At 40.0% G+C, this 24,106-nt stretch overlaps 1 protein-coding gene across 4 annotated transcripts in view; it reads left to right on the plus strand.

Annotated features, from left to right (window-relative positions):
• Nucleotides 1-24,106, plus strand: part of hipk3a (homeodomain interacting protein kinase 3a) — a 31,646-nt gene that overhangs the window by 3,471 nt on the left and 4,069 nt on the right. For 3 of the 4 annotated variants that reach the window (XM_028032889.1, XM_028032879.1, XM_028032862.1), the window contains 16 exons: nt 562-1,541; nt 1,650-1,841; nt 2,621-2,802; nt 14,312-14,435; nt 17,305-17,424; nt 18,012-18,098; nt 18,211-18,395; nt 19,485-19,638; nt 19,808-19,928; nt 20,037-20,131; nt 20,513-20,667; nt 20,932-21,093; nt 21,184-21,555; nt 21,651-21,812; nt 22,095-22,363; nt 23,661-23,803. In XM_028032889.1, the coding sequence (XP_027888690.1) occupies nt 564-1,541; nt 1,650-1,841; nt 2,621-2,802; nt 14,312-14,435; nt 17,305-17,424; nt 18,012-18,098; nt 18,211-18,395; nt 19,485-19,638; nt 19,808-19,928; nt 20,037-20,131; nt 20,513-20,667; nt 20,932-21,093; nt 21,184-21,555; nt 21,651-21,812; nt 22,095-22,363; nt 23,661-23,803 (3,501 nt within the window). In that variant the 5' untranslated portion in view covers nt 562-563. The remainder of the gene's footprint in view (nt 1-561; nt 1,542-1,649; nt 1,842-2,620; nt 2,803-14,311; nt 14,436-17,304; nt 17,425-18,011; nt 18,099-18,210; nt 18,396-19,484; nt 19,639-19,807; nt 19,929-20,036; nt 20,132-20,512; nt 20,668-20,931; nt 21,094-21,183; nt 21,556-21,650; nt 21,813-22,094; nt 22,364-23,660; nt 23,804-24,106) is intronic. The other variant, XM_028032870.1, reaches the window with a different exon arrangement.

The following is a 24,106-nucleotide window of genomic DNA, read 5'->3' on the forward strand; positions in this document are numbered from 1 at the left end:
TTTTGGTCTTTAACACATCGAGTTAAAATTGTTCTCCTGAAAAGGTCATATAGTGACTTTCTCTTCATAGTTTTGTATCTCACCTACATTTTAAAGAGCAACACAAAAGTCTTTTCATATAATCGGTACATTTGTAAAGATACCGCCGAGGTGGAGAACACTCATCCCACTTCATAGTGTATCATTTTTCCCTCTGGGGTGCTGTTTGCTATGTGCCGTTGGTTTGTGTGAAACTGACCCTGCAGTGTGGCGTGCAGGGACTAGCCAAACATGCACTGGGCTTCCCCCATCTCCAATTACAGAAGACTTGTTCCCTTTTCCAGTAAGAGTGACGTGAAGACCTTCATTTATTTTTGCTTTGGTGGCTTTTATTATGGCATTTATTTTAAACCCACAATGTATCTCTGAGGATAGTAGGAGAAAAGGTGAAGTTTTGGGTTTCACCACTTCCTTTGTCTGAACACTAATCTCAGGCAAACTGAGTTTTTGTATCGTAAATGTTTTAAAATGTGTAAAAAAAAAACAGGAAAAAAAAGTTAATAAATGCATTTTTCTTTTAAGGTATGGCCTCACAAGCCTTGGTCTACCCATCACACCTGCACTCAGCTCAAACAAGTGCCTTAGGAAAGAGCAGCAGTGGTACCAGCAGACACACAGGTGAAGTCCAACGCAGTAATAACACCAGCAGAGCCTTTGAGCATCGACCCCCACCCAAGACATATGTGATTGGAATCAACTACGGTATTGCATTTCCCAACAACGTAATCTCGTCCTCAACTGTTGCTAACTTAGGAAGGCCAAACAAGGGGCAACCGGTTGGGGAAACGGAGCAGTGGACTTTGCAGACTGCAGGGATACAGCAAGCAGGACCGGTTGAGTGCCAGGATCAGCCGACTGTTGACCAAAGTTTTGAGAGAGAAGGTGGAGGCTTGGACTGCGAGCTTCTGGCTACAGCTTGTTTAGGAGCAGAGTGGGGGGAGGCCAAAAACAAAAGAGCACAAGTAAGAGGAGGTTATATTGGCCTTCTTGACTCAGGTGTCCCCCAGGTATGTGAGGAGAAGACAGGTGAAGGTGGGGAACAACAGCGGGAGAGTAACCGCATCAGAACCATGCAGATAGTGGAGGACGTACCTTCTCTGCCGTCACTTCCTGTACCTGTGGCCATGTTGCAAACCAGCACTGGGAACAATGCAGACACTGTTCGAGTCGGGGGTAGAGGAACTCTCACCGCTCAACACAGCAGGGTTGATGAGGTGAACGGCCTCGGCGTGGGGGTCAGTGGGACTGAAACCAGCACCAATGGCAGTAATGAGGTTGTGGCAGGTGCCACTGTGAACAGAAATGGATCAGGAGATGGTGACTATCAGTTGGTTCAGCACGAAGTCCTTTATTCGCTGAAGAACGGCTACGAGGTTCTGGAGTTTCTGGGTCGGGGAACCTTTGGTCAGGTGGTGAAGTGCTGGAAGAGGGGGACAAATGAAGTGGTGGCCATCAAAATACTGAAAAATCACCCATCCTATGCACGCCAAGGACAGATCGAGGTGAGAATGTTAAACACTTTGTAATTTTTGACCACAAAATGTTTGTGCTTGACGTGTGCACGTTGTGAATTATAGCATTTTAATGAAATTTGGTTCTCTAATTGGCAGGTGGAGATCTTGGCTCGGTTGAGCAGTGAAAATGCAGAGGAGCACAATGTGGTGCGCGCTCTGGAGTGTTTTCAGCACCGCAGCCACACCTGCTTAGTGTTTGAAATGTTGGAGCAAAACCTCTACGACTTCCTGAAGCAGAATAAGTTCAGCCCACTGCCTCTTAAAATCATCAGGCCTATTCTACAGCAGGTAAAAAGGGCTTCTATTGGAGAACTAAATAGCAGTCAAAGATGCATCAGTCAGGCTTTTACCTGCTGATACAGGTTGATGTTTTTTTATTGGAGTGTGTCCTGCAGAGGCAGGCTTTGGCTCATTTGGATTTCTTTTTTTTCTCTCAAAAATTCAGTCAAGCTACTTAAGCTGAGCAGGTGTGTTGATGTGCTTACAGACCAAAAAGCACAGAGTTTTAGTTTTGAAGTTTAATTAATAGAGGGAAGAAAGCATTTGGTTTTGGTAAATTTGAGCTGCAATTCAACAGTCAAAAAACTGATCAACAAAAAAATGGCAAATTTAGGTTTTTAGTTGACTATTTGATGCATTATTTATAAAATCTGGTAATGCACCGATCAGAGGCCTCTGAACTGTGCTTGGCAGATCCAACACTGGTCCCCCCCCCCTTCTATTTCATAACTAATTACACCCGTGTGCCTAGAAATACATCAACTATACTTTGTTGCATATAGTCTGATGCATGAATAAAGGATGATCTTGTAATAATTTTTTTTTTCAGTTTCAAAACTTCTACATCCATTGAAATGCCTGCAGCACCTTTCTTTGTTCTTGGCCTTGAAAGAAAATAATATATTAGAACAGCCTTCAAAAAAAAAATCAGAATCTGCATCAGCCAGATTTCTTTTCAATTGTACTTGTAAGCTAAGAATGACAGATGCAATTTATCAAGACAAAAAAAAAGATCTACCAGTTGCTCAGTTTGACAAGCTTCTTTATATCTTGGTTTGTCTCTCCAGGTGGCAACAGCCCTAAAAAAGTTGAAGGATCTGGGTTTGATCCATGCTGATTTGAAACCAGAAAACATCATGCTGGTGGATCCATCCAGGCAGCCATACAGAGTCAAAGTCATTGATTTTGGTTCAGCCAGCCATGTCTCCAAGGCCATGTGCTCCACTTATCTTCAGTCCAGATACTACAGGTAAGAACAGCTGGCTGTTAATGCCCTGAAACACTTGGGATACGCCCAGTAAAGGGTGAAGACTGTGATGGTTATTACTGTATGATTCACTGGTCTCTGTTCATCCAAGTGACTGTTATCCAAGGCCACTCAGTTCAGACGTTTTCTGATACAGCCCACATTTATTAATGTAGAAAGAGCAAGTTGGCTTCTGGAAATAAGCTGAAATGACAACATAGAGTATGCCAAGAAAGGAGATTTACAGAGTAGAATCATTTAAGAAAGACCAACTTTTCTGTAATGTGAAACGTTCTAAAATCTGTCATGATAACTTGCCAGTGTACCAGTCCGAGTCATTCCCACAGCTAATACTTGTTTATGTGCATGTTTCCCACAGAGCTTAGCAAAGTCTTTCCTCAGCGTCGGTGTGTTTAGGCCTCTCCTCTAATATAAACTGGACTGTATTGACCTGCATGCTCTGACTGGCAGTTTCCTGACAAGTCTTTCACTTTTCGTTCTTTGTTTGCTATCTCTCTACGTTCTTTTCTGCATGAATGCATATTTTTTATCTTTATCTCCGAGTGAATTCTTCCATTTCATCACACCCTATTTTCTTCTCCTCGTCTTTATAATCAAGAGTAACCAAAGTATCTATAAGGACAGTCATAAAATGTCATATCCTGCTTATGGGTTAGGCTTTTAAACTTCATCAAACATTGTTGGGCAGAAAATGGCATAAAATTTTAAGCCTGAAGCTTATAAGCCCATATTTTTATGCACAGTAAATTGAGCCCCCGGTTTAATTAGAAATAAATTAGACTATAAAAAAGCAAAAAAAAAAAAAGAAACATAGTTTTGCTATTAGATTCTTTCCATTTTGAAGTGCGTTGTAAAATTTTGCTGATGTTGCATGTTTATTGAGGCCTAAAATATTTGAAAGTCAAAGTATTTTGCTAATTAACCACACAGCAGTAGGCTGGAAATTTAATTTATCTGTATTCCTGCTTGGGCATTTCACCAACTGTTCCAGTGAAGCCTCGGAAAGTCTGCAAACATTGCACAATCTATTACACATGCGGAGAATGTCGACAGCAAATGCGCAGCACACACCCTGCGCTCCACTTTTTGGCTGGTTTTATTACTCTGTAAGGAACAAAGAAGTTCCTCTGTTGTTCTAACTTAAATTTCTGCTAGTTTTGATCTGATAGGGACTTGAAATTTAGACCTTCCTGCTCTGATGCAACTTCTCTTGAGCTAAAATCTAAAGCGACAATTCTTGCAGCACTGAAATGCCAGCAGCAGTGGTGTGGGGAAACTTCCTTATTTTGTTAGCATGAGCAGGTCTCTCCCTAGACCAGGGATGGGCAACTCCAGGCCTCAAGGGCCGGTCTCCTGCAACCTTTAGATGTATCTCTACTTCAACACACCTGAGTCAAATAATGAGGTCATTAGCAGGACTCTGGAGAACTTGACTGCACATAGGAGGTGATTCAGCTGTTGGATTCAAGTGTGTTGGATCAGGGAGACATCTAAGAGTTGCAGGACACCGGCCCTCGAGGATCAGGATTGCCCACCCCTGCCCTAGACCTTCCTCTTTTTGAGTGCTGAGGCTTAGTGTGGCACATAGCTCTTATGTAACATGAAGGATTTGCTCTGCATTTGACCCGGTTAAATGCGTATGAGTGTGCGCTCATACGTGTCTGTGTGTGTGTTTTTTTGTCTTAAGCTGTGTTGGCAACACTGAGATCAGAGTTCAGTTAAAAACAGGCTGGCACTGAGACTCGGGGAGGTCACTGAGGACACAAGAGGCTAGGGAAGAATGTGGTTTATGAAAACCCCACATTTAGATCCAGGAAAAAACATTCTGGCATTTCTCTCTTGGTGTTTGTGTTTTTGGGTGTGTTCATATGTCTGAGTTGATGCAGAGAATGGGGGAAAAAAAGGGCTTGCCGTGCCTGTTGCGTACTGCATTCTAATATTTTTCCCATTAAATTATGTCTGATATGATAAATGTCTTGTCTAATTTCAGAAAATTTCACTTTAAACTACCAAAATCATTGTGACATGTGTAAGCTACATTAAACTATTAAGGTTCACAAACTGCACCGATTGCAGTTTTCTGGCCAGTTGCAGATGACCAATTTTTTAAAAACCTGTTCTGCTGATTCCAATTTTGTCCAGTCCCATTTTTTTGTCTGAAATGTCAGTAAATACAGCAAGAAGGTTGCTGAGTTGGCAACAGTGGGGTGACTGTTGTTACCTGCAAATGTGCAGATATGACCTAGTGGGTTGGTCTGTCAATCAAACCTCTCACGAGAGAGCAGGAGAGAAGAGTGGTTGATTTTTATACCTTTGTTGAGGTAGATAAGATCAGATTCACATGTAAGTATCGGCCGAGCTCCTAAAATTAAGGAAATCGGCACCGATAAATTGGCTGGCTGATAAATCGGTGCACCTCTATCACAAAAAAACACTTTCATAATGAACTAATATATTTTACAGCTACTACTAAAATTTGATAAAACTAGAAATGTGAACTTTCTGAATTCTAATAAAGGTACTAAGTGAACTCCTATACCATCTAAGATATAGAGGAGAAAAATATAAAAATTTTGCCTGTCCAAAATTAGATGTAACAAATGTGACCAAAATCCTTTTTTTTTGTGTTTTTTTCTGTATGCGAGGCATACAGATATAATAAAGTATCGTGTTGACACTTGGTAACCGGTTGTCATTCATCTTGTTTCCATTTTTACAATGTTGATAGTGTCTTGTTGTTATCTGCTGCACTTTGTACTCGTCTGTGTTTTTATGAAAGGGGGACTTTATGTATGGAGAAACCGATAGTGCTTGCTTTGTTGTATCGCTCTGGGAGGTAGAAGTCCATATTCTCACATGCAAGACAAACTGTTTTAGTTGTCATTTTTATTTTATGTTATTTAAACATCGGGTGGCTAGGAAAAGGGGTTTGCATGATGCAATGTTCTGGTGAGCATATGAACTGTATTGTTGCATGATGAAGGTTCACAGAATGCAAGTCTCAATGCAGTGAGGCCTGGAACACTTCTTATTTCATTTTCTTTCTTTTTCAACTAATCTGGATTTTCCCTGGTTTTTCCAGAACTATTTATTCAGGCAAAGTTTTTGAACACACTCATTAAAGCTCCAATGTGAGTTCAAAATGTAAACTGAAATTTAAGTGTGGGTTTGCAACCTTCACTAGTTTTTTGAAGTTTTTTTATGGTTCTTTTGAAGTATGGAGCACATGTATTTATGGTTAGAAAATGTTTTAAGTGAATACATTGTTTGCCTCTTATAGTGTCTAACAATGGATATGTCATCAGCACAAACATTGTGCTTTCTAATTATGGATCTGTTTTCACTGGTTTGTGCAGCTCTTCAGTGGTTACCATTATTGTTAACCATACTGTGGTTCTCTTCCATATTAAACTGGAGCTTACAGCAGCAGTAAATTTACCCGATTGCTTTATTATAGGGTTGAGCAATAGGATGATAATAGATAATGAAGGATTATAGGGATCCTACAAAGTTTGGAAAGAAGAGAATTAAAATATTTTAAATGTTGGGATGTGGATATTGAACTTTGAGCACTTAAAGTGGTGAGACAGATCACAGTTTGAAAATACAAGGGTTTTCATACAAGTTCTTCTTTCCATTCTCTCATTTATTATTGCATCTATTGACCTATCTGCTCACTGATCTTTTCCTCTGCATTCTTTCCTCACTGCTCTTTCAGATTTTTTCTTTATATCCTGACCACTCTAGGAATATCAGCCAAAAATCCAGAGTAAGCTTTTAAATTTATTCTTTAGGACTGAAAATGTGTCTGAGTCTGGAAAAGTTTGGAATTTTGACATGAGAAATGCATCAGAATCTTTTCAACAAAATCTGAGGAGGATTTGCTTAACAAAATAATTTTGATATTGTCCTTACAATATCAGTCTTCACAATATTTATATAGCTAGATACTGTTTGATGTTCGATAATTGTTGACATATATTTCAAGAGTTATGAACTTGCATACTAATTCATTATCCAGCCAAATTGACAGAGTCTTGTGGCAGCAGATGCTCACAGCAGACACAAATTATGTTGCACAAAATGCTACAGGTCACACAGTGATTGAAGGTATATGAGAAACAGAGGGAAGAAGAAAATGTTAGATGTGGCGACTGATATTTACTATTAACACCTTTGCAAAATTTTCTCAAATTGTATTGCACTACTATTGATATACTGCTTCTTTTTTTGTTTGTTGTATAGGCTGTTTAAAATTGTTTTTGTCCTTTTACTTTAATTGGATCCAATAAATGTCATTTTACACAAACAGTGCTTTCAATTGAAATACTGCTTTTAGTTTGGTTAGACCGCCTGAGACTGAGTGTACTTTAAGTACTGTGTATTAAATGTCAGTTGTCCTTAACAAAAGTTAGTAAAATTGAACAAACAATAAAACTTGTTAGAAATGTTTAATGACCTAAATCCTTGGAAAGGTCTACTTTTTATGTAGTGAAAAACTGATAAAACTGAGTGTGATTTTTTTTTTTTTTTTTTTTTTTTTTAATGCTTTGTAAAAAGCATAAAAATAATATACTTTTATTTCAGGGCCTGTCCCTTCTTCATCCTTGAGGGGTTTTTTTTAGCAATTGATGTTTACCAGAAGAAAAACTCCTACTTCTACTTTGCTGTACTTGTGAAGTTATGATGGAAATTTATGAAGAACTTAATTGGATCCACCTCCCAGAAGACTCCTGTTGGGTTTTTTTTTGTCTTTTGGACTCATTTTGTTATTCTGTCTTCCATTCTGATAATTTACATACAGTAAAATAATATTTAAATAATAAAATTAACAAATTTTTTGTATGCATATTGAAGAAATTTTTAAATTGATCAGGTTTGCTGAATTTGCTCCTATTTATTTTTTAAGCATTCTAAAAAAATGTTAAGCTAGATTAAGGTTGTTCCATTTGTACATAGAAAAAAATTATAAGCGTCCTGTGAAGTTGAAAAGCTAAATTTATTGAAGGAGCTTCCTGCTTAGTCTCTGAAGGTAAAGAGGAAATAAGCTGGTAGGATCTTGATCTGTTTGCTGAATTGTTTTGTTAGTGTTACGCATCAGGTATAGTGTTGCTCAGGAGATTTTCAGTGCTCGTCATGCTCAACTGTCGCTGCCATGGTAGCAGGGCTTGATGAGGTGACTCGTCTGTCCTATGGAGGCCAGTGACGTAAAACTACCCACAATGAAAACAGAGCAGAGGCCTTTATTAATAATTAATGTTCAGAGATCAGGTGGAAGAGAAGAAGGCTATCGTCTGTTGCAAGCTGACAGATTTGGACAGGTCGTGTTTAAGCTTTTCGTGATGTGATTTCTTAGTTACAGAGGTGTTGCTTTACTTTTTGTACCTTGTCTCATCACATTAACACAGCAGTATTTCCTCAGCTGTGTCGTGTAGGCATCCTTTTGTGTGCCACCCTACATGTTTGTTTTCCAAGTATCCTCAAGCAGATTTTTTTCCTTATGAAAAATTTTATTAGGAGTATTTACTCAATATTTCATGCAAAAAAGTGTTACAGAAAAACAAAGGGAAATCTAGAATTTCTTTTTTATTCTGCTTGAAAGTGAAACTGTGGAAAATTATGTTGCAAAGTTTGTTGATTTGTGTAGTGGGATCCTGTTTGGTTGTGATTGTCTGTGGAGAAACATAATGTGACGCTGGATGCTAACAGGCTGCGTTTAAAGTGTGTTTACAGTGCGCAATAATGGAAACATACGCGCTCGCTGGAAGAGGCCTGTTTATGTAACATGTTGGCAGGCTCTCTGCTTTTTACTTGCTTTGTTTTTTTTCCCTGTCCTAAAACTGTCAAGTTTTTCTTTATATTTCTGTTTTTGAATTACCTAATTTTTTGAGACTTTTGTGCTTATTTCCATGCATTCATTCAAATCCAGTTTTTCTTGTCGCTCCCAGTCAAACTGTTTTGACTGGAGCATCGAGATTAAAAAAATCATTCAAACTACTGAGCCTGAAGCTTTGGCGTGGACATGTTTACTGGTCATAATTTAATTTCACTGTCAAACTTTTACTGGACATCTCTTAGTCAGGCATCTTCCAATTGTGATATAAATCTGCATGAGCAAGTTTATTTTTCAAGCTCTTAGATGAGGTTGAGCTCTGCTTTTAGTCAGAAATCATAAAGGAAAATAACTGGCTCTTTTTTGCTGCAACGGAGTAGCACTCTACTGTCATCTATCAAAGATTAAGAGTGGTAAATAATGGATGAGTGACCAGCTTCTCTTTCAGGTCTCTTTTGACAGTTTGAAATTGGCTGTTAAGCAGAGGTTTTAAACATCCTGAAAAGAGGAAGCTTTGTAGTGATACAATCAGGTTTTTCTAGGCCATTTACTAGGGTTGTAAAAACAAGGTATATTTAGTGATTATCAGCACTTCAAAATATTATTCAAAGATTGTCATTTGCGTTCAGATCGACACAAAAATGCCAACATGGTCTCCCTAAGTTATCGTCCTCCTTTGGGATAGTGCAGCAATGGCATTGACACTTCCCATCCCTGCTGCAGCCCACCTGAACATCATGGCTGAGAATAAAACAAGTTTTTTGCTAAAAGTTTTAAAACCTCACCAAAATAAGAGCCCAGACTTTCTCAGTATATGGTCATGATTTCCATTCATTGAGTTTGTAGGAGCTGTAGATGGGTGTGAAACGTCTAACTAGGATCTGCATATTATTTATTTCCAAACCTTTTGTTGTGTAATTCCTCAGCAAAAATGCTGCTCCCCTAACATGCTTCTACTTCATCGTAAAAACATTTATTACGTCAGGTGGTTTTGGGTGTGTCCTAACCTTACCTGGTGGGAACTTCCTGGCATTGAACTTAAAACAGATTTTCTGTTAGATCTGTTGAAATTTATGCAGTAGATAAATTTGTGATTAATAAGAGCTATACAAAATGTTCAATTTCAGTGGTTTTTACAATATTTTGGTCACCTATCAATCACCATGACAGTTGTGATGCAATGTTTGATGGGTTTGTATATTTCTAGTGGTATAGATCCATGCTCTGCATGCCAGCAATAATGCTAAATACAATATAAACATAAACTAATTTGTGTTGAATTTTTGAATTATCAGTAATTTAATTTTTTCAGTTTTGCTTGTTTAGGAGTACATTTAAAGTGAAATTTTACCATAAGGTTTGTTGGTGTTGGTAAGTGCATTTTAAAATGTTTAAATTGGTTTCTTTGCCAATCCAACTGTTCCCAAATTATTGCACAGAAGTTTTCCTCCACTGCTTTCTGGTCTCTTTTCAATTAAAATTGTAGCTTAAGGTTCTGGTTCATTGGCAGCGTCTTGAAAGGGCACGTTGCAGCCATTCTGGACAAAACCACTGGCTTTTCCATTTCAGGTCACATTTGCTCTCTGCCTGCATCGATTTGGTTGCTGCGCATGCAAGCTCGGTCTTGTGCAACTTGAGAAGCGTTCTCCCAAACGTAATGTTGTGGGACTTGTTTGATATGTGATAATCATGGATCAGCTTTGTCTGCGGGCGTTAAAGAACAAGGGCTCAGATGTCCTTTAGTAAGGCTTCTTATGTTGAACATCAGTAATGCTAATAGACGTGGTGTCTGCTGTGTTGATTCTGTTAGCAGCTCACACCAGCAGGGTGTTGCCATATTGTATGCACTGTTTGTTCTTGTTATAGCTCTGGAGTGAGACTCGTTAGTTCTGGAACCTGGCCTGACAGCCCAACACTTGTGTGTGAGTATTTATAGTGTGTTATGTTGTAAGCTGTTAGCGCTCTGGAAAGCAGTAGTAGCGTATATGAATGTGGTTTCCATGACAGTAGTACAGCAAAGAATAACACCATAGGCACACACACTTGTTTCTTTTATCGCCTTCCTAAAAACTTTAGTTTTAACGGTTTGTTTGCCTGCTTCTCTATTTTTGCAGTCTGCACTTTAAAAACCACTTACTCCTCTTCAATTGCTTATTAGTTGGATGGCTTGCACTTTGAATCCCAAAAAGTTTTTGTTTGGTCACAGTCCACCACTCAAAACTACAGTGAATACCATAGACCCGTGGTCCGCAACCAACGGACCTCGGTCCGGATACGGACCCATATGCCATCCCATCCGGACTCGGAATAAATTGTTAAAATATTTGTTAATTTTGACGGGAGAATTAATTTTAAACCGGAGCATTTATTTTTTTCCCTATCTGACACAAGTGCTTTTACCAGCACTGCACTGAGCAAGGATTGGAAGCTACAAAACAATCGCGTGCGAGTCATACTAACCACGTGGTTCAACTAGCGAATCAAATCGCCAGCTTGAACTCAGAGCGAGTTGTATGAGTAAACCGAAGCAGATGTTTGTAGCCAGGGACATACATCCACGCAGTGTGATATAAGGAAGAGGAGGTGAAAGGCGAGCGAAAAGCGATTGAAGCGAGAAACGCAGAGAGGTGATACAGGAAGACAGGGCGTGAATTACAGTCAGAAGAGGTGCAAACACTATGGCGCTTTCTAAAAAGAGAAAAGTAGATGCCGAAAATCGAGCGTTCAACACGGAATGGACTGATGCATACATGTTCATTCTTCCACCCGCGAGCACGAAACCAGTGTGCCTCATATGCTCCGAAACCATGGCACTTATTAAAAGTGCCAATGTCAAGCGTCACTATGAGACTAAGCACAAAGCATTTGACCAATCATACCCCCCTAAGTCCGAACTCCGGACGCAGAAAATTCGAAGTCTCACTGCCCAATATGATCAGTCCACCAGGGTATTAAGCCGTGCTTTCAGCGCACAACAGCGTGCTAATAAATGTTCCCTCCGTGTTTCTTGGGTTTTAGGGAAACACAAAAAGCCCCTTACAGATGCAAGTGTTGTCAAAGAGTGCATGACTGAAATAGCAGAGGCATTACTTGATGGTAAAGAAATGAACATAATAAAAACAAAATGTCGTTCCAAGCTCACCAATGAGCATCTGCACATGTGCATGAGAATGGCCCTGACCTCCTTCAAGCCCAGATTTAAAATGTTGGCAGGGCAAGCCAAAGCTCAATTCTCACACTGAGCAAGGAAAATTGGGGAAGACAGATGTAAGAGAAATCTGTAAGAGAAATAGTTCAGGTGTTTTGAGAGTTGTTTTGTTGAGCAGAAATATTGAGATTGTTCAAACAAAAGGAAACTGAAGCTGCTATTTTTTCTTAAGCACTTTCTTTATTTTTGAATACATAATTTAGTTATTTTTAATTTAAACTGCAGCCACACAATGTTACCCTGTGTTTCAGTGCTAATAAACTTCTTTGAAATTATTTTAACCTGTATTATTATTTTTTTTAACACCATGTATTCCGATATTGTCATACTGCAAATAGACGATATTGCGGACCTCTGCTTGAGGAAATTTCTTTGAACTGGACCTCCTCACAGTTTTCTTGAATACCCCTGCCATAGACTTTGTACTGCGGATGTCTTCAAGGAAACCTATTATGCAGAATTCACATTTTCCATGTTTTTGTACTTCCATTTGGACCTTTACTGTTTCTAAAAACAGGCCAAGCTTTTAAAAAAACAAACACGTAGCCAGTTTTTAGCAATAAATTAATGTTTCCTGGTGTCTTGAAAATGATCCATTTTAAAAACCTTCAGATGTAATGTCACAAATCAGTAGGCACTGCCCCTCACCTAGCAAACCCCGTCCGTTACCTAGCAACCCCAACAAATCTCAACCTGTTACCTAGCAACGCAAGCTTAGCTCCAGCACATTTGGTCACCTGGTTTTACTGTTGTACAATGGACAAGTGATTTGGTTGTTGACTTGTCATTCAGAAACCACTTCCTGCATTCTTGTTGGTTGTGCAGGAGGCTCTTCTGCTTTTTAAAGATGCATGCTTATATAATTGTGTAACTGCCTGCAGCCATTTTCGCATGCGAGTGTAAATGTTGACCTGGGGGGCGTGGCCAGCAGCTACTTGTTTGGATTTAAAGTGACAAGATGCCCTAAAACATTCGGAAAGGATCTCAAAATGGGCAGAGCTGACCAAACTGAAATCTCATTATTCAAAAAAGATTTTGTGCAAAAAATGCAATGATTTATGTCATTAATAGACCTAGAATAGACCTAACATGTTCAAGGAAACATAATAGGTCACCATTAATTTCTTGGGCAGTCTTTCATTGAACTCTTTGTGTTTCATAACTGAACTTGTTCCTCCTACAACGGCAGTAGGAAATGAGTCCAGTCTAATTTCCTTCAGGCCAGGGAGGGTTGTGTGAAATGGTTGGGTTTGAAGTCTGCAGCTGTGTCTGCAGGCACGTATAGAGTCATCCACCTGTATCCACGGAGAATAATGGCCGACGGGCTCTGTATTTAACCCTGCATTACTGCCTTGCGTCCAGTGGTTGCTGGGAAACGAGCGTTTCCCCTGTGGTCACCACAGCAGAGGTTGCTATTTGTGGAACTGTTTCTCAGCTGCTGTATCCTCGTCTGAAAGTTTATCGTTTTCTCACACCAGTTTACACGACACTTACTCTGCAGGACTACGAGTCTCACAAATTTAGAGACAACAACAGTTGGATGTAGTCAAAACTGTAATTGTTTGCAATTTATTGGAAATCATGTAGCATGTAACACTGTACAGAATAAAAATCAGTAGTATTTTCAATAATGCAACTGCTGTATAAATGTCCAGAGATGCCTCTCTGTGCGTGTAGAAGCAAATCTTTTTGATGGAAATGTTGCATTAATGTTTCATTTGTACATTAGAGAAAGACGAATGAAATGATTCTGCTAGCCTTGGTAATGTTTAAAGTTTTTTGGTTGTGTTCAAATTTGTTTTCTTAACATAATTTATATACTCTGAAGTAAAAAAAAAAGCTAATTTGTGTAGTTTTTGTCCCAAAAAAGTGGAATTTGATTTGCATATTTTCGATGTCTGTAAAGATATAGGAATGGAAAATGATGTGGAAAAATATTTTGTATTGCATGGCTTTATTCCCTGTTGAGTTGTACAGAAGGTTGTTCTAGCTTCCCTTCACTCCTTGCTTCCTTTCTTTTTTCCTTGTTTGAAATATTTCTCCCTCACTTGCTTTCTTGAATCCTTTCCTTACTGTCTTTCTTCCTTCCTTGCTTGCTTCATTTCCTTTTTTCTCACTTCTTTCCCCCTTTACTGGTCCATTTTCTTTTTTGCTTCCTTACTTCCTCCCTCTTTCACATTTCAAGTTTCACCACTACCATGCCTTTCTACCACATATCCATATTCAACTATAATGGTGAAAAAAGCATAGGAAACGTCAACCAGTTGAATCCGGTGAAGTGTAAGGTTTAGAGATGAGACCTTGTGTGACATCTTGTTTTTCCTGGCTTTCCTTTGTAGATTCTAATCCTTTTTCTGCTTTGATAAGTGATAAAAGCCTGTGAGAAACCTGTAGATTTGCATTTCTCTCTATTTGTTGCTGATGAGTTTTCTGCTTCTCTGTTCCTGCAGAGCTCCAGAGATTATTTTGGGCCTGCCATTTTGTGAAGCCATTGACATGTGGTCGCTTGGCTGCGTTATCGCTGAACTCTTTTTGGGCTGGCCTCTTTACCCCGGAGCGCTGGAATACGACCAGGTAACACCTCCTCACAAAAACACACACATACACAATCAGAGTGGAGATAAGGGAGACCCTTTTAGTGTTTATTATTTGTTCAGGGTATTTCTCGCGCTGTGTGACTGAAGTTTAACAAACTAAACAAAATATTCATCTGCAGATCAACTGGGAAGAGCAAATCAGGAAATTGTCCTTGCAGTGTGTGATTATCTTCCCATAAAGGGCATAATGTGTGGTCTAAACTGCACAACTGGGACTCAAACTGAATCCCCAGGCAAGAGAGCGGGAGCATGGGAAAAGGCCCCTGTTACATTCACAGAAGGGAACTGTATCATCATGTGTTTAGATATACACAACTCAGAAGATTTAGGATTATTATAGGCCTAATTAAAGAGTGTAATAACAAACTTAGACACCTGTTTGGTTGCTTTAAATCTAGAAAACAAGCACTTGTTCAGAAGCTCAGCTGATGTGTGAAATACAATGTTTGTTCTGGACCTTTTGTTTATTTATTGGCGTTTCCAGTGCGTGTTATTTCCTCTATCCGTTTGAGTGGTAATCAGTCAGAGATGGTACCCTCGCTGAGCCTTGAAACAGGCCATGTCAGGACACACTCTTGCACGCCCACATGAGCACGCTGCCCCCAAAAGCATGCCGTTCTATGCCAAGGCTCACTGTGGTTCCACTCTACACAGCAAAATGTATTTATAAACATAAGCCCGATTGTAGACGTGTGCACATTCGTGTACGCGCACACACATGCTAGCACGTGCACACACTCTGGTTCCCATTCAGTGCATCATCAGCAGGTTCTCAGTCCAGTGCTCTCTGGTCAGTCTTTGTGTTTGTTCTAGGCTGTAGACATGTGCAAGTTCTCACACACACACACATCATGAAACCTCATTTCAGCTATTCTGTAATAATTTTATTGTTGTGAGGTTTATGAAAACTTAGAAACCAGAAATGTTATTGAATTTTGAATTAGATTTCTAAAATGCTATCAAGAATCTTTGGTGCCTCTAAAGTGCTTTAGTTATAAAACACAGAACAGACCTATTCCCTTTCTCATCCAGCAAGGTAAGCGTCATTTAGCTTTAGGTGACATTAACAGCTTTGTCTAAAGTGTATGCTACTAGGATGGTAATGAGGGGTAATGTTTTAGGATAAAATTAGCAAAAATAGCAGCAAATCAAAATTTTTTGGACTTAAAGTAAATTTCACTTATTACTCCAAACTATGGATCACAAAGCACAACATTAATTAAAACTCTGAGGTTTTATTTAGTTATTAGATATTTCTGAAAACAGACAAGTTGCTCAAATGATGACCAACTAATAAAAATATATTTCCTTTGAGTCTGCCAGTTTTATGTTGTAGGAAACTGTTTTTTTTTATTTTTTATTTTTTATCAGTTTGGGTTGTTTTTGAAGTTACTGGGGAAAATAAAATCTCTTTTGCAAGTCACTCATGTTCACTCATGTTTTGTTCTATACCAGCCTTTTGACCTCACTGAAAGCAAGATGTCTGTACTTTCTTACATGGATTAATTGATCAAAATGGCAGAGGGAACCCACAAGTTTTGATCGTATTTCTTACTTTCGTATTCGTTACTTTCATTTACATTTTCAAGAGGAACAAAGTTTTAAATATTGCTTAGATTACCACTTACAACTTCATTTTTCTTAATTTCTTGGTTTCAAGCAACTCAGAGGTGGCTTGAAATTAGTTTCAAGCCACCTCTGAAAACCAGGCATATCTTGTGTGCTTGGTTTTCTTCCTTACTGGGCACCTTTACCTTGCTCAAAATGTGTGTCTGAGCATTGGTAAGTTTGGAATGCAAGAAATTCTAATTGGAGAAATAGTATGAGGTTAGACTTTTACCACCAATTTATCAGAGATTGAAACTGTCCAGCAAGTCTAAACCAATTTTCCTTAAATCGCCTGCATGCCATCATTTTCAGTCTACAAACACATCAACCACTTGCATGTATTTTGATTCAAGTTGTTTTGAATTGGTTAAAATTCAGAAAAGGGTGGCATCTGCTTTGGTGCATAGATTAGGATACAATTGTAATCTGATTTATTCTGATGGCTTTAAAACTGCTACATCTTTTTATAAATAAATCCTGCAGCACACGGCTCAGTAGTAGAGCAGGTGCACCATATGCTAAGGGTATTTTGTTGAAATCCTTGGACTTCAAAGGCAGTGCACTGATCAGGCAAAATCACTATTGCCTGATCAGTGCACTGCTTTTATGTGTTGTTTAGTTGTCAACATGGTGAGAAACACAGGCACTATTGTGAGCTTGAACTAACCATTTACTTACTTTGAGTAGTTATGAAGGTTTACCAGCAGTTTCTATTTTTTGTGTGAGTCATCAACCTAAATAGGGAGTGAGGCATAAAATTTCCAATCAGAAAAATAAAGATATGTTAAGCAAAATGTTGCATGTTTACTGATTCTCTACTCTTATCTCGGACATCTATGCAAGTTGTGCAGGTTTGCATGTCTTTTAGAAATTACTGTATGGGCTGCAGTGATGGCGCAGGGGTAAAGCACAACCCACGTATGGAGGTCTTAATCCTCGACACAGACGTCACAGGTTCGAGTCCCGGCCTGATGACCTTTGCCACGGCTTCCCCCTCTCTCATTACCCACTTTCCTGTCTAACCACTCTCAAATAAAGACTGCCTAAGCAAAACAAAAAAAACAACAACTTTAAAATATGACTATGACGGATTACATTATCAAAGTGTAACTAATCTGATTCAGCGACTCAAATTCAGGTTGATTATCTGAAAGTGTTTTTTTGCTTCTCTCCTTTTCTCACCATCTCTTCTTCCCCTTCCTTTCTACGCTCCGTTTCCTCCGTGTCGCTCTGCTCAGATCCGGTACATCTCTCAGACACAGGGACTGCCTGCAGAGCAGCTGCTCAACAAGGGGACAAAGACCACGCGTTTCTTCACCAAAGAATCGGACTCTCCCTACGCCTCCTGGAGACTAAAGGTTTGTGGTTCACATTGCACAAGTAAGCACAAACACACCATTATTAAAACTTTCTGGTGATATAGGTGCTCAGCAGGATGGATATCAGAGAAGAGTAAAATTTGAAGAGGATATTTACTAGAAATTCTTCAGTCTACCAGTAGGAAACGGGTTGCATGAGCTTGTCAAAACAGGACAGAGCCAGAACAGCCTGCGGAAAGCTCACCAAAGCACCAAGCTATGTTGAGACTGTGCTGAGCTTCCTCTGTATCAAGTTGAAGTGAATTTCAGCTTATTTCTGTCTGATATGTCAAGTAAAGACCCAGTACAAACCCTGTGATTAAGCAGATTTACATGCAGATGCTGAGTGTGAGAAACATTATCTGACATTCTGAAGAGTTTGACCTCTCACTGCTCACCAGTGATACTAATCAAGTGTCTTGCACATTTTGCAAAATATTGCTATATAATCTTCACTTGTGCTTATTCACACTTGTGTGAAAATAGCTTACAGGGAAAAAAACACACTAATCTAAATACAAATTCTCACCTGCTACACTTCATAACCCTGAGGTTATTGACCTTTATGTCCGGCACTTTTTCTACAGACGACAGAGGAGCATGAGAAGGAGACAGGACTTAAATCCAAAGAGGCCAGGAAATACATCTTCAGTTGTCTGGATGACATAGCACATGTAAGTCCAACAAGACAATCTACTCTGAAAAAACAAATTTTAAGATGTAGATAAAAAAAAAAAATCACCGTGGTAATTTTTGAGAGTAAAATGTTTTCCTTTCACACCACAGGTAAACTTGGTGTTGAGTCCTGATACCAGCGACATGCAGGCAGAGAAGGCAGACAGACGGGAGTTTGTGTCTCTCCTTAAGACCATGCTACTGATCGACGCCGAGGACAGGACGGTTCCATCGAGCGTCCTAAATCACCCATTCCTCACCATGACTCATCTACTGGACTACCCCCACAGCAACCAGTAAGGAGGTTTATCTGCTTGCACAGCCTGTAATTCCTTGCAAAAGGATTTTACTGTTGAACTCTCCTTATTTCTCAAGTCTCAACCACAAACATTCGTGTTATTGGAATTTTTGTAATAAACCCAAATGCACAATCCCAATGATGAAACATGGCAGTGGCAACAGTATGTTGTGGGGACTTCTTTTTTTAAAATTCATAACAAAGAACCTAATAAGGCTTGTTTAGGAAAAGCTGACTGAAAATGCTCATCTCTGTATATGCAAAGCTGGCAGAGACCATGATTGTCACAATACTAAAACTGTATGCCAGAGCAAAATTGTTTTGAAGGCACATGGTTCTTTCTAGTTGAGAGCAAAAAAATATTTATTACAATATTTTAACCTCCTTAATTAGATAGAAGCTCACTAGTACGGGAGAATTCGGTCATAATTTATGAAAATGTATGACTTAATATCACATCCCTGTTTGGCAAAACAGGGCACACGATAAGGCTTAATCCTAAAATAAATTGTGTTTCAAAACAAACATGGATCTGGAGCATATAAAAATTTTTTATGACTGTTCAAACAAGGATTTGGTTTATAGAAATGTGCTAAGTAAGCAGCCTTGTACAATTCCTGTGTTTCTGGTAATCATTTTTGTAGTCATCAACCACAGCAGCAGGGTGGGTTGTATGGGTTTGTTTTGTTGCTTCACTGTTTAGTAGCTGACTGAGCCTTCAGCTGATTAACATTTTCCTGCATTAAGTTGTAATGCAGTAGAACAGAACAAAGTGGGATTTGAAGCTTTGCAGCTACGGAGCCTCTCGATAGAGCTCAGACCGACAGAACAGAGTCATTGGGCTGTTCTGTATGAGAAGCACTATTTGTACAGTTAGCGTTAGATTATGTTGACCAGGAGGTTTACCATTTCACTGTTGCAGATAAAAAGAACTTTAATGATATTTTTATGTTCTTCTCAACCATAAGTGCCGTAGCCTTGGTTCAGCTAGCATACAGCTTCTGCCTGCATTTTTTAGTGAAAGTCCCTCTGAACAAGACCTTTGCTGTAAATGTGCATTTCTTTTAACCTCCTTGTTTTCTCACAGTGTTCAGTCGTCTTTCCGCATCATGGACATGTGCCACAACCGTCCCAGCACCGCCGTTTTTGATGCTTTGAACCAGAACACAATTCATCTGTCAAGACCCCCTCTAGCTCCTACTGGATCTTCTGGCCTTCCACTGGGCTACAGCACAATTCAGGTACATGTCCTACCCAGAAATAGTAACATTATGTGTGTTTAATGGTTTACTATAGTTTATGAGCATAAGAATTAGTGAACCATATCAGTAGTTATTGTAGTGTTGGTTTCATTATTCAAAAGTTGATTCTTCTTCTTCCTCTTCTTCCATGTAAACTTGCACAATCCAGTCTATAACCCAATCTGCTCCATCCGTGTTGCATCCTGGGATGGCGCTAACAGGAAACGGGCAGTTTGGGTGCAGTGAGTCCTTCCCTCCTGCCCTCCTCCTCTGTCCTCCCACAATGCAAGGTATGCACACTCTGCAGGTTTCTTTCTACAGTGACTGTTTGCTTCTTTTGAAATTTGATTCAATAGAAAAAGGCTGGAAATGTTAAAATATTTATGTTCTTTTCAAAGGTAACCTTAATCAGCCAGCAACCTATTCTGTCCCCATGGTAACTCAAGCCCCTCCCATACAACCTCTACCAGTGAGACCTGGAGTAATAGCTCAGGTAAGATAAAGACTCAACCACGTTGTTGAGCTCAAACCTTGAGATCATGTTGGCATTCCGGACCTAGAGTTCTAAATTTCATTAGATGAATAAAGTTTATTTGATGTCAGTTATCTTTCCTTCCGGTAGTTCTTCGTGTTTCAGTTTGCCATATTACTCTCTTGCAACATGTAACTGAACTGGGTGTGTGTTTTCTGCTTGTAACTTACAACTTCAGACTGTGGCAGTAAAGCAAATTATGAGGGCTTTGGAACATCCTTGTAAATAGGGACTGTAAATATGTCAGCCGTGCTTTAAGGTGATGTTGCAAACATTTGAAAAGTTTACTAATCTGCAAGTTTGACTCAGTAGAAGGCATTTTTTCCCTTCTCCTCTCTGCAGCAGGCCTGGTCCAGCCGAGGCCAGCAGCTTCTTGTCCCTACAGCGTGGCAGCAAATGACTCCTGTGGGGCCTCCACCCTCTCACCTGCCTCCACCACCTCCTCCCTCCCTCACCAGTGACACCGCGGCTGGACCACAGATAATAAGCGACTGGGGGTGAGTCACCAAAATCTGAGTCATCAAAGTTTTTAAGTTTGGGAAAATCCCCACTTGTAAAAAATGACACTGAAAGGAAATTTATTGTATTTTTAACCAAATTATTTTAAAATCTTGTCAGTTTCGTTTGAGTTGAGACTTTGTTTTACCCATTCATTAGTGCACCAGATCATTGAAAATAATGTGTCGGATCTCCCCAAGGGATGGTGAGCTCACCTCCTAATGGCACCGTTAAAATCAAAGTTTTTATTTCTCTCGTTTCAGGAAAGCGCACCCACACAACAGCCACTACAATGCAGTGATGCAGCAGCCGCTCCTGACCAACCAGATGCCAGCCCTTTCTGCACATCAGCCAATCAACATTGGCATAGCTCACGTTGTGTGGCCCCAACCAGCCAATAAACGGAACAGACAAGGCCACAACAGGTAAGGTTCTGATTCTGTCTCATGTATTCAAATATAGGCCACTCCAACATCAATTTTTAACTTGATATATTAATTTTTTTTGCATAAAAGGAACCTGTCCCACCCCAACAACATCCACATTTCATCATGTCGGTCTCCCAAAATGGCTGACGTTGTCGGACAGGCAGTGTCAGGAAGAGGGCAGCCACAAAAAGAGAGGCCCCTGGTGGAATCCCAGCGACCGGAAATGAAAAAACCAACTGTGGAACAAGATGTCACAGAGCTGAAGGAAAACTGCTTTAAAGAGGCGATGGGAAGTGGAAACAGACGGGTCGATGTTCCGAAGGAGCCGATACGGGATGTGGCCGTGCTGATGGCCGACACACCAAGTCCAGCTCCCAGCGTGATCAGCATCCGCAGTGATCTGAGTGATGAAGAAGATCAGGTGGGAAACGATGGTCGTCAGGGGTGCCATCTGAATCAGTGAGTATAAATATCACAAAAGAAGCTCCGTTACATTTACTTGATATTTGAACTATATTTTCATATGAAATAAAACCCTAATATTCCACCAACAGGTGTAAAGGAGAATGTGGATGTGAGGCTTGCAGAAACACCAGTGTGTCCATGGAGAGGGTGTGTTCTCTCAGCAGCCCCGACAGCAGCCTCAGCACCAGCTCGTTTGCCTCAAACTCTCTGCAGTCCAGCCCTTCAGCGTCACCGTGCAAGAGGCCCAACAGGTAGCGCTTTGATTGGATTAGCCCCGACGACCCAGAGACCAAAAAAGAATTGCTAACACCCTCCCCTAAATATTGACTAATATTGACATTAGTCAATATTTTTAAAAAACGTTTTTGACATCTCAGCACAGAATCATTTCGCATTCCGAGGCTACCATGCCTCTCAAAATGGTGGATATGCAGATGTACTATTTCTACTTGGCTCTTTATGAGATAACCAAAGTTGTAGTTTTCTTGATTTGGTTTGCGTTGTTAACATGGTCCTCAAATCTCTCTGTTCAGCATGTCTGAGGACGATGGCCATGAAAGTGGTTGTGACACGGTGGAAGGCTCGCCGTCTTCGGACACATCGACATCCCAGCGTGGCAATAACGCCTACCGTTACCTTAACAACAACAACCGCTCTCCTTTAGCTGCCGTGTTGGCACCCCTAACCTCTCCTTCCGAGCAGGACCGGAGACCACGGGGCATCAGGACCATGGTAGTTCCACCGATGAGGGTCCAGACCAACAACAACACTCGCAACACGCAGGAGCGTGTCCAGAGAACAGGTCTGTGGAACAATGTTTTTTATTCGTTGATGAGTTTGCTGTGAAAATGTTAGTGATCTAACCCACCCAGAAACATGCTTTCTTTTTGACCACAAACGTTCCTCCTTCTCACTATCTGCCATGTGGTGTCACCTGTGCTTTGGCTGCATCTCCTTTGCAGGTCAAATGGAAGACGTAGGGTCTTACCGCCCCCTAGTGGGTCATAGAGGCTATAACAGGTGATCAAGAGACACCAGCAGAGATTTTAAGCTTATAGCCCCTTCACCTCATGGGTGCATCCCTGGAAGGCAAGCAGTTGGCATTGCCTGTCTTTTTAATGATTTTCCCTCTAATAAATATTGAGCTGTGTTCAGTGCAGAACTTTAAGAATTGTTTAGAATCCTTAATGTCACAATTCTGACTTGTCATTGTCTACTTAGTTAAGTAGGAGGAGAAAATTAGTAGTTTATTCTGAGAAGACTGACAAATATTTTCTGAAGCAGTTCAGTCTCTGAAGGGAAAGGTGGATGCATTTCATCTGGAGATGGGCTAAATATTATTTTTTCTCTCTCTGCTGGTTCTCGTTTTGCAGCAGCAAATGTTTCAGAGGACACTGATGTGAGATCAGTTTCTACCTTTCTGTTCTTGCCAGATTGTTGGTTGTAATCATTGAAGGTTTTAAACTGGTACAGATCAGAGTCCATGGACTAAGTTGCTTTTCATGTGATCCCCTTTTCTGAGTGTCAATAATATATTTTTGTTTTCAAGGCTCTTTAAGTTCTTTGTTTACTTTTGAGATGCAGTGTTTTTTTCTGGATTTACAAAGGTTTAATCATTCTTTGGATATCGGGCTGAATTTTCACACTTTCCAGTACACCAATGACACTGCCATGTATTATTGTAGTTCTGCTCAAAACCTAATTCCTGGGTGATAACTGAAATATTTTCCCATCAGTCTTTTTAGTCTGATGTAGAGATGCACCAATCTGGCTGACACTGATATCTAGTTTTCTTCAAGGTCTTTCTATTCCACACTCAAGTAAAAGTCAACAGAAACACAAGGAATTACAAGGTCATCCTAATTTGTGCCTCAAAATGTTTGATTCTTGAGTAGCAAACATAATTATTCTTCAGTATTCTGCGTAAAAATCCTTGATTAGTTGATTAAATAAAAATGTGCAGAATCTACTGTCTAGTCGATATGACTGGTGCACTTCTAGTCCTATTGCCGTCTCTTTTTCAGATTGTTGTTTTTTTCCTCCTTTTTATGTTTTATTACTGGATCAAGATTTACCTCCTTGTTTCCCTTCTGCCTCAGAGTCCTGGTCCCGATCCAAAGGACGCTGCAGTCTCGTAGGGCAACAGAGCACTGCCTCTTCCGTCCCTCTCCTGCCATCCGCCCCCATCCTGCCGCGGCAGCAGAAGTTGACAGGGCAGCAGCACCATCTGGGCTTTGGTCAGGTTAGTTCAGGTTCTCTCCCTTCCTCTGTCTTTTTAGTAAAAGTAAGTTCAAAGTGAGGAAAAAATAGAAGTTAGTCAGGGCACTCAAGGTAAATTCAGGACGTCTGAAAAAGCTGAGTTGGAAACTTTGGGAGGAAAATTTACATATTAACTTGTATAAGTTCATCCCACATCACCTGAGTGAAAAGTTTGATTTGAAGAAGATGGAGGGGGATAAGTTCATGCACATCATATATAGTAGCCAATCTTGATGCTTTTGAAGCAGTAATGTTGCTGTTTTTTGATGCTTTTCCACTGTGTAGC

The sequence above is a fragment of the Xiphophorus couchianus genome, chromosome 2 (assembly GCF_001444195.1).
Source record: "Xiphophorus couchianus chromosome 2, X_couchianus-1.0, whole genome shotgun sequence".
Taxonomy (NCBI): Eukaryota; Metazoa; Chordata; class Actinopteri; order Cyprinodontiformes; family Poeciliidae; genus Xiphophorus; species Xiphophorus couchianus.